The 10,961-nt window shown below is 38.1% G+C and overlaps 1 protein-coding gene across 1 annotated transcript; it reads left to right on the forward strand.

The window, feature by feature from the left end:
- Positions 1-69: 69 nt before the first annotated feature.
- LOC141431755 (prolyl 4-hydroxylase subunit alpha-1-like) lies at positions 70-10,322 on the forward strand. The gene is made up of 9 exons (XM_074092932.1): positions 70-192; positions 729-937; positions 2,108-2,253; positions 3,974-4,127; positions 5,224-5,408; positions 6,271-6,410; positions 8,007-8,128; positions 9,852-10,005; positions 10,296-10,322. Exons 1-9 carry the CDS (start codon positions 172-174, stop codon positions 10,320-10,322), a joined length of 1,158 nt encoding a protein of 385 aa, XP_073949033.1. The 5' UTR covers positions 70-171.
- Positions 10,323-10,961: the final 639 nt, after the last annotated feature.

The raw sequence follows: 10,961 nt of genomic DNA on the forward strand, positions 1-10,961 counted from the left end.
CTCCTCGTGAAATCGAAAATTAACTGTTTCAAATCTAATTATTTATCGCAAAACGACTGCTACAGGACTTGTGCATGGGAATTGGCCAAGTTAGATTAAACCGTTACACCTATTGGGAACCAAAATAATTGCCTTATTTTCTGAGCATTGTTACTTTTTTTAAACCGTTAGATGTGTAAGTATGTATATAAGGTAAGTTGTTTCACTTATACAGCTATTAATTATTCTCGTGTACCTAGTAATTTGTTTCGTTACGAGTCGTTAACAATCATATTTTTTAGTTTTGTTTCAGTTAGTTTTTAGTGGTACGGTAATCCTTCCAGAACCGATATCATTAGGTACTTTTTGCCTCTCCGACTATAAACGTGCATACTTCTTTTTGTGTCTAATATGTATTGTATATTGACGACCGGATGGCCAAGTGGTTAGAGAACCTAACTATGAAGCTTGAGGTCCCGGGTTAGATTCCCGTCCGGGGCAGATATTTGTATGAATAATACGAATGTATGCTTTCGGGTCTTGTATCCATAGTACAAGCTATGCTTAGTTTGGGACTAGGTCAATTAGTGTCAAGTGTTTGATATTTAGACGGTTAAGAACCAATACCGTCTATCTACCATCTTTTAGCGTGATAGTTAGGTGTTATTGATTCTTAACCGTCGATTTATTTATTGTACTGGCCTCATTATGTTAACGGCACCAAACGTGTCATAATTATTTTGTTCCAGAGCATTTGCTTATCAAAAATGATTTCTAACATTCTTTACACGGCGTGTGTAAGCTATTTCTTACTGTGCATGCTCCAAGCATGGACCAATGCGGAATTTTACTCCGCCATCGCACAGATGGAGCCACTGCTCAAGACACAAAAACAAATCATAGAAGTTCTAGATAAATATTTAATGGAAGAAGAAAATAGAATCGCCGTTTTGAAAAGGTAAGTAAGTTAAAGAATCATCTATCTAAGTATATAAATAAAAATGAATCGTAAAATGTGTTGCTAAGCGCAAAACTCGGGAACGGCTGGACCGATTTCGCTTATTCTTATTTTGTTGTGTTCGTTTTTGTCAGGAGAAGGTTTTTATACGACTGGATGGCAAACGAGCAAGTTATGGTAAGAGATCATCGCCCATAAACATCTGCAAACCAGGGGAATTGCAGATGCGTTGCCAACCTAGTAAGATGGGATACCTCAAGAGTAATTTCACTGTCTTACTCTCCACGCTGCAAGCACTGCTGCTTCACGCAGGATTATCCTACCACCTGCAAAAGAAAACTTAGAAAAATTTAGTGATAGATAAACTTCTGAAATACAATTAACTTGTTATTTAGTAGGTATTTATTTTGTTGGATAGTGTGTCTGCAACTAGTATATAGGTAACTACCATTTTAAAATTAAAAGATTATTAAAAGCCCTCTTATCTTATAAAATGCTTTATCATTACTATGGGGACGTGTCAAAAGAACACTGGACATTGCTTCGGGACAGGGAACCTGTTATAATAACCCCCACGATCAAATTATATTATATAGAGAATGTAAATTTAAACAGAAATCAAATATGTTTTTAACTTAGGTCTGGGTTTCTCAAACTTACCGCTCCACGTACCCCTGTTAAAGTTTCTAAACGATAGCGAACATAATAAAATTGACTGTTGGAGAAACTATGACTTTTAATCATCTTGCAAGTCTTGCAGCCTGGTAACGTAAACAACCCTACCGTTGAATAGCGAACCCCTAGGGGTTCGCGTACCCCACTTTGAGTAACCTTGACTTAGGTAATCACCCTTTATTGATTATTAATCGAAGCGAACGACGAAGCGACCTTCCCCTACGCTGTCTTATTGAGACTGAGGTTGACTGAAGTAGCATTACAAATACGAACGTTTTCGAGAAAATACGATGGCAAATTATTATTCACTACATCTGGTGGCTACTATGAAAAACGAAAATCGAAGTTCGTATCGTACCGTCCCTCCCACTCTCGCATTGAATAACATAAGCGTCAGCGGGACGGCAAGAGACTAAGTTCGAATTTTGTAGGTAGGTACTTCGAAGTAAAGGGCCTGTGCCAGATGAAATGAATCAGACAGACATTATTTTGTAGCCATTTGCGAGTCTACAAGGTTGAACACGAAAAAGCTATGGAGGACATTCCCGATTACTTGGGGAACCCCATTAACGCGTTTATGTTCATCAAAAGACTTACGACGGATTTGGAAGACATAGGCCACAACATCAGAAGGGGCATAGGTACGTAGATAACTTTATGTTACCTAATTGAATAAATTATTTTGCTGGCTGACTATTCGCCAGTCATTAAAAAGTTAAAAAAATATACAACGAAAAAAAAACTATGTAAAATTAGTTTTTTATTCTTTTTTTATTTGTTGAGTGTCGGTATGGAATTGCAAGCTTTAAAAACATAGTAAAAAATACTAGTATAAGGTTCTATCTACGCCTATCGACGCGGAAACTGTTGAATCCGTTCTAAAAAAACTTTATGTAAGTACACTTGATTTACACACAATGAAAGCGAATAAAACGGGTGCGTCCCATAAGTTATATAAAAACGTTAGATATAATTTCATATTATAAACGTTCATTATGTACATATAATTACATTATGTATAACATGAAACACTATAAAGTATAACGTTCGATTAGTATAACAGTTGTTTTATATACTTTCATAAGAAATAACATGTTTATGGGCTAAATTCATATTATTTAATATACATAAGGTATACCGCTTATAATACGTAATAACTTCTTATATAACATTAACATGATATAATATCAGGTGATTACTTTGTTTCTAAAACACTTGGTAAATTTTAAACTTTTGAAACCAGAATATTAGGTGTTTATGGCCCTTTAATTTTTGTATTGCAAATTTCAGATTTGTGCGAGCGAGCGATGAGAGCGAGTTCGGAGCAGAAGTGACTTGGATAGTTTAGGTTCAGAAGGCTAAGGCGGAAGCGAAGCGGAGCGTAGCTCCCGCCTTAGCCTTCGATGTTAGGGTTTTTTTTTATTGCAGCGAGGAAACCGTAAAAGAGAAATAATTTTTGAGCGTTCTGTTTCCGTTGTAAGATTAAATGAATGTTATTATGTTTTGGTTGTTAGAGGTTGCGAATATTATATATTTGATCGTTATTCTCTATATATTTATGTCCATAGCTCATTATAAATAATTAAATTAGGTATATATTTTATCATTATACGCTATGAGCATTACAGCAAACCTATGTTACATATATTTAAAAAAATATAGAAAGTGAAGTTACTTATACGTAATTAATATTATATGTTTTGTTTTTATATATTCTTTAGGTACTTACCCGAATAAAACGGCGAACGCCTCTCGTGATTTCGGCGCGGTTGGCCAAACAAAGCGGATCGCGAAACTACTGCATAGATAGACTCTATGCACCATAGAGTTGCCATAGAGGAACGGTGCGCCACGTTATAATATAAGAAAGTGTATACTTAGGTATCCGGCAAATATTAAAAATGCGAATAGTTTGTGAGTATGTGTGTGACTGCGCACGTGCGTCTGCTTTACAGCTGAATATTCCTTCACTTTAAAACGATTTGACTGATTTGATAAAAATTTGGCTTGTATGTATACTATGTAGATAGCTATGGGCCTCTGAAAATGCAATAACGCACTGGTTACATTTTATCCTAATATGTCCACAGAACATATAATAACATTTTGGGAATTCACATTATACCTAGATTTAATAAAATCCCGGAATTTCCGTTACACTAATGCGCAATCAAAAACTAGTTTTGATAATGCTATGTAATGTACTATGTATGTAATGTGTAGTTACTATTTATTACAAATAAAATAGTTAGGTACACAGAAAAAAAAAACAAAATTGAAAATTATTTATTTTCAACAATTAAGAAGTACAAAGGCGAACTTATCCCAATACTCGTAATAAAAAAAGCAATTGAATTCCAGAAAACTCCAAGAACATATCAATGAGTCACTACAGTGTGAAGTACCCGACTCTGGAGGACCTGGCGGGCGCGGCGCAGGCGCTCACGCGGCTGCAGACCACGTACCGGCTCGACGTGCGAGACCTCGCTGAAGGAGTACTCAATGGCGTCCAAGGGTGGGACTTCTTAATCGGGTGTCTTGGCGTTGGTCAACGTCAACGTATGACCAACGGCGGCTTCGGAGTAAAATACACAAAACGCAAAAAGTACCTACAGCTACACGCAAAACAAAAAAGTGCATTCGCAAATTTTTTTGATTTGTACATTTTGCGAATGTACTTTCTGCATTTGGTACGTTTCGCGTGTTTCACAATATGCGTTGCGTAGGTACATTTTGCGTGTTGTAGATTTTGCCAGTGTTTACATTTTGCGTTTTATGCAGGTATATGCAGGTATGTAGGTACCTATATACTAATCTGTGTTTGAACGGTCAAGTTATGAGTGAGTAAGAACTACAATTTTACCTTGCCTCTCTGTTATCAAAATTTGGTAGATTCGTAGCTGTGATGCAAGGTAAAAATATTGCACATAATTGATTAAATGGGTTGATCAACTATTTCTTGTTGTTATTCTGTCCTGTCAGCGAGGGGACAAAAGTAGTAGGTACAGTTTAATAGAAGAAATGTTGTGTCACATTATACTAACATGCTTATTAGATGACCAATTAATTATAGAAGGGACTTAATACCACAAAAATGCATGTTCGGCAAATTTTAATCCTATAAACTTACAGTAGGTACAAAGAGTGACACAGAAGAAAGTAACTGTAGCAACGAGTGATAAGTAAAAAATGATCGACCCTGATATTTATATATCGAGAGCAATTTTGATAGCGGATGAGATTCGTTTAGGGTCCCGTAGTAATATAAGGAACCCTTACAATTTCACTATGCCCGTCCATTTGTCCGTGGCTGACCTTAGAAAATCTGAAAAAAAAAACAGAATAGTAGTACGTAAAACTTCTCTTTTACTAATCAAGCAACGCCCACTTATTTGCTTTGAGCATTCTAATGCCATTGAATGACTGTCCAATCCCCCCTTTAAAGCCTTCAATGCCGACAAGTGTCGTCATCTATGCTGAGAACCTATGAGGTAGAAAAAGCGCCCCGATTGTGCTAATTGATTTTATAGATTCTAGAATGCTTCACCTCGCTCAGTTTTCTTCCGTAATGATTTCATACCATTCTCTCGAAAACTTGTTCTTTATTCCAGTCACCCCATGACCGCGGCTGATTGCTTCGAGGTAGCCCGCACTGTTTACATCTTCAGAGAGTTTAAGAACACGATAGCGTGGAGCATGGAAGCGCTGCGAAAATTCAGGAAAGAAAGCAATATTGCGCACACGATGACAGAAAGCGAAATAGTTGAATACATCGTCTTCTCGCATTTCTTCATAGGTTAGTTTACGCAGGGACAATGAACAGTCGAACAAACTGAATCATGTACCTTTGTGTTACATGTGATGTTCATATCCCATACTTTTGTCAAGAAAATTATAGTGAAACTGATTATCAAAAATATTCCACAGTGGTACAGTCGGTTCCCTAACTTACGTATCCACTTTTTCATATTAGTTGTTAAGAAATGCGGATACGTACCTATGTGTGTAGTGTACCTACCTAAATCAGTTTGTTCGACTGTACCACCTATCTTACGCCTATACCGGGTGGCCCATTTAGATGGGTCATTATAGATAAATCTGAAGACATTGTAAGATCTGTTCTGTGGGGCCATGCCATCGATTTTGAATCAAGAAACAGCACTTATAAATTTCAAAAAATAAGACTCAGTTCGTGAATCGAATCGGGAGACGTGTTAAATAAAAAAAAGAAGCAAAACTTTTGTGTAAGTAAATACAAATTATGACAGAGTTCGACTCCCGACCAATGTTTTTACAAGCTTTTATTTGGTTTTACCTGTCCCGTAGTCTGTCTGTCTGTCTGTAGTCAAATCTTGTAAGTTAAATTCGACCAGCTTCCAGTACTTGTGTAAATTGCGTGACAATACAATGATCTGATAGTGACATCCCGGTAGTCCGACCAGGATCGTCTCCGCAGGACGGTACTCTTCAACAGTTAATGGCATCGACTTGAAATTTGCTATGCAAATGTAGTTTGGGTGACAATGCTAGTAATGTCGACAAAAAAACAGCAAAAAAAATTACTTTGACTATTTCTGACACAATGGGAACAAAAGTGGGTAGTAAATAGCCATACCTATATCCTCTTATCTTAAATGTTTGATGTGATTTGTACACAGGAGATGTAAAAAGCGCTTTGGAATGGACCAAAATCCTGCTTGAACTGGATCCCGACCATCCCCAAGCTCACGTCAATATGCTACACTTTGAGAAGACTATCACAGAACAAGAAAAACGAAAAGAGAAAAAACAAAATAGTGTATGAATGTGCTTATTTAAAACTAGCAGCTGTTGTCCTTCGTTATACCGGGGGAATTTAGGAAAATCCAGAAAATAGCTGACTGTTATGTCAAATTTCAAGTTTTTAGGAACAATAGTTATAGGTATATTTAGTTAGGTATTAGCGGGCTGTTCTCTGCAACTCGACGTCTATGTGCGCCTATTATGCGTAGCTGTTGCCGACTTCCTGGAGCGACTCCGTTATCCGAGTTGTAGCACCCTGTAGTTCGCCACGCCGCCTGTGCACTCCAGCACAATGTACACGATCGTTTCTTCTTCCACCATGCATGCTCGGCACAGGGGGCTGTCTGTAACACCTAGATTATATAAGTGTTTATTGAGTAAGGCATGTCCCTCCAGTGAGGACTCCGACTAGCAGTCTGAGTTGGGGTCTCCCATAACCTTGAAGTTTGCGTGACAATCCAGAGTTGATTGTCGGGAGGGTTGCTCTGGTCTGCCTGCAGGTATTTAGGTTTGTCTAATGTTGTTGATGCATTACCTTGGTGTGGTTTGCCGCGTAGCCATCAAAAAGGCAGGGTTAGAATGAATTCGGGTCTGAATAACTTCATCACCGAGTCCCCTCTCGCCAATCGGTCGGTCGCGTCATTGCCTCACGCACGATCCACTGTTTCCTTTTATCCATTACAGAGTGATGGTGTTTGTCTCACTTACCCTAGTCAGAGCTCGATGGTATTCGTATATTAGCCATGATGTAATCGTGTTGCTCTACAGGGCTTGCAGGACCGATCTGCTGTCAGAAAGTATTTGGATGAGGAAATCCTGTACCTTCCTGGATTCAATCAATGTTGTTGTCATTATGATTCCCATGCATTCCGCCTGGAATGAGTACATTCCCAAAGGCGTTGAGATATTGCTATTCAGGCCTCTGAGTGAGTTCCCGAACCTGTCCCTGTTGAGGTTTTTGACCCATCTGTGAAGATCCTTAGCTCCCTGAGGATGAGGTCCTCACCTGGAACAATAGTTACGGAGATAGAGTCACATTAAATCGAAAACATAAATCCCTTTCGTTCCCTATCTCCATACTTCCATACTGATATTATAAATGCGAAAGTGTGTGTTTGTATGTTTGTCCGTCTTTCACGTCCAAACGGAGCGACAGATCGACGTGATTTTTGGCATAGAGATAGTTTATAGGCCAGAGTGTGACATAGGCTACTTTTTATCCCGGAAAATGCACAGTTCCCGCGGGAACAGCGCGCGATAACCGAAAACCACGCGGGCGAAGCCGCGGGCAAAATCTAGTTTAAAATAATTCTTTCTTAGTGCACCTCTATAGCTCTCAATGTTGCCCCACATAGAAGACTCTAGCTAGTGATTGAGGTTGTGCGTTGTCTGTCAGTCAGTCATACCTTCAGTAATGTTACTCTCTTATAATTACCTAATTACCTATTAGATTTCAACAACACATTTGAAAAAAGCTCCAACCTCATCTAAATCAATTTGGCCATTTAAAGTTTGACACTTTTACCATAACATTCTCTTTTAAGTCTCGAAAATTTGAGTTACTTATTTCAGTCACTTCATTTCTGATCATACTAATTCATATTGTTATCAGGTTATGGGAGAGCAAAGTATGGTAGACCATACCAATGATGTGAGCCCGTATACATATGATACAAAGAAATACGAGGCCCTCTGCCGAGGTGAGGTGGAAGTTCCTGGCCAAATAGCGAAAAGGTAATTAACAGGTGGTCAAACATATTTTTTGTACAATATCATAAATCCTTTAAAATGCGTTCAAAAACCGTTGGCAACACAATGATCAGGTTCAAATAACCGATTTTACTATGACAACTTTCTTGTCTGTGGTAGAAGGTAACAAACAGTAACGTAATGTTTATTAAAGTTTAGGTAGTACGTCCATGATTAAAGTATAATATTTGGTACTTTAATGTAATAAGTTTCTTAGAACAGCTGTCAAAATCAACACTATTTAAATGGGCCTCTATTCTTGTATGTTTAATAGACACAACATTTTATCGATACAAAATAAAATATCACTTTGGTATGTTTTTAAACATAAATCGCACGATCTCAAGCGAGTAAGAATAAGGACTTTACTGGTTTGTCTATGTCTTAAAAAAACATTCGTGACAGAGATTTTCTCTTACCGCCATTCTTACCTTTGTTACTTACTACTGTCATTTTGTTTGTTGTTTTTAGGGTTTCGTAGCCAAAATGGCAAAAACGGAACCCTTGTAGATTTGCCATGTCATTCTTGCTTCTTTGGAAGACTCCGTAACCAATACAAAATCCTTAAAAAATATTACTATTTTTTTCGTAATGGCCCTATCTTGGGCGTGTCGGACATTCTCTTGGCCGGTTTTTTTGCTGTGTTCTTGCTTAAAAGTTTATTGCATTAGTTTATCATCTGTGGATATGTTACTGATATAACTAGTAAGTAATGCAATGGCAGGTTATTTCATTTATCATCGGTTTCTGAACCCATCTTAGAGTACTTATACCTAATTGGTAGGTATGAATGCAGATAACTAAAGTAATGTATGCAACTGCACATTAGTAGGCCTTAAAACACCCATATGATCAAGATTGGTTTTTTGGAATCTTTTTGTATTTTTTTATTTCAATTCCAAATTTTTTGTTACTTTTACGGTCATCTCGTAAAACCCATATCGAAAATACAAACTGAAATATAGATGCATAGAAAAACCAGCAAAATAAGAGCAGCGCTGGGAATCGAACCCAGGTTTGCGTAAATGTAACAAAAAATTTGGAATTGAAATAAAAAATACAAAAAGATTCCAAAAAACCAATCTTAATTTGATTGCTTAATAACGACATCTCTTGTCCGTTTGAGCGGTTAGTTCCAATGGGGCGCTGAAAGTTTCTCGATGAGGGCTACAACATAGATGTCGCTAGTGTCGCTGCTTAAGTGACTAAATAAGGAAAAAATCAAGTAGAGATATGTTGGTGCATTGCATAGGAGAAATTCGTGTCTGTATCACTGTCCAGTGGTGGTGTAGTGGTATACGTGGCACGGAATGCCGAGGACCTGGGTTCGATTCCCAGCCCTGGTCTTATTTTTCTGGTTTTTCTATGCATCTATATTTCAGTTTGTATTTTCGATACCCATATGATCCTTTTATGAAACCGGCTGCGCCTCGTTTCATAAATCCACACTCGTGTTTTAAGGATTCTATTATGTAACAGTTGCATAAACTACTAGGTATAAGAATATGAGGGCCTCCGCTAAGGTGCGCGCGCGGGTGCACGGCATGGCGCCCGAGCGGCGTGCTTGTTTCATGTCGTCTATCTAGAGCAGCGCTACGTGAGTTGGAACTTTGCTCTATTGAAACCTGTCGCGTGAGTTAGCAGAGACCCTAAGTACATATAGCAAACATATATCACCTGAATTAATAAATGCTCACCCGTCCTATAGATTACGTTGCCGCTACTTGACGGAGCACCATCCGTTCCTGCTCCTGGCGCCGCTCAAAGTGGAGCAGATGTACATCCAGCCGGATGTGTACGTGTTCCATGAGGTCATCAGCGACGAGGAAATTGAATCCATCAAGAATTTATCCTTGCCCAGAGTGAGTGCAAAAATAAGTATATATTCGAACCACTCATAAATATACGGCCTAATTGCGTCGGAATAAGAGTCTGTGGTACTTATTTTTTAAACTTTGAATAAGTTCATATTTTTAAATTTTGACTGTACTAGTACCTACTTGTGCATGTTTGGCAACTTCACCTTTTTTAAGGTTAAGGTATGTCACAAATAGACTCTCCGGCAGATGCTGTCAGAGGAAAAGAGTTGGAAGTTGTATTTTTGTCGATAGCCCGATGCAGTATTATAGTGGTTGATCTATTTGATGACTAGGTGGCTCTAGTCGCTAAAAACGATTGATCAATTGACACAGGTCCATTAATTAATCACATTAGTCATGTTGTCATGTCATGAGCTAAGCAACCCTACGAGTAATCAATTCGTGGTGAACAGACTTGGGGTTGGTACAGTCAACAGCAGAAGTGGATGAACGGTGATGGTCCTTAAAATGAACCTACCCATGACTCCAACACCAAGACTGCCAAGTTAATTAGTGTTCAGATCATTTTGAGCACCACAACCGCCCATCTACTTTGCTTTTATTAAGTTTCACCTGTCCCGTTGTCTGTCTGTTAATCAAATCTTGCAAGTTAAATTTGACCAACTTCCAGTAGTCAGATTGACTTAAAATTTGAAATACTTATGTAAATCGCGTGACAATACAATAATCTAGTAATGACATCCTAGTAGTCTTGCCAGGATCGTCTCCGCAGGACGGAACTCTTTAACGTTAATAGCATAGACTTGAAATTTGGTATGCAAATGTAGTTTGGATGACAATGCAAGTACAGTCAACAAAAAGTACAGTCAGCAAAAAAAGCTTGTATTAAAAATTATTTTTTATGGTTAGTTTATTCATTACTATACAAGTCTCACTTAAAATGTTCATCGCTGCATGTTTCTGTTTCTACGTCCCCGAAGTCCAGTCATCATTTATGG

This window comes from Choristoneura fumiferana, chromosome 10 (assembly GCF_025370935.1).
Source record: "Choristoneura fumiferana chromosome 10, NRCan_CFum_1, whole genome shotgun sequence".
Lineage (NCBI taxonomy): Eukaryota > Metazoa > Arthropoda > Insecta > Lepidoptera > Tortricidae > Choristoneura > Choristoneura fumiferana.

What these genes read in the sequence shown, in the direction of transcription:
- LOC141431755 (XM_074092932.1), top strand. Translation starts at nt 172, where the DNA reads ATGTGTAAGTATGTATATAAG. An exon ending in CTTCTCGCATTTCTTCATAG is followed by an intron (nt 5,409 to 6,270) that starts GTTAGTTTACGC and finishes ATTTGTACACAG; the next exon opens with GAGATGTAAAAAGCGCTTTG. An exon ending in CCTGGCCAAATAGCGAAAAG is followed by an intron (nt 8,129 to 9,851) that starts GTAATTAACAGG and finishes CCCGTCCTATAG; the next exon opens with ATTACGTTGCCGCTACTTGA.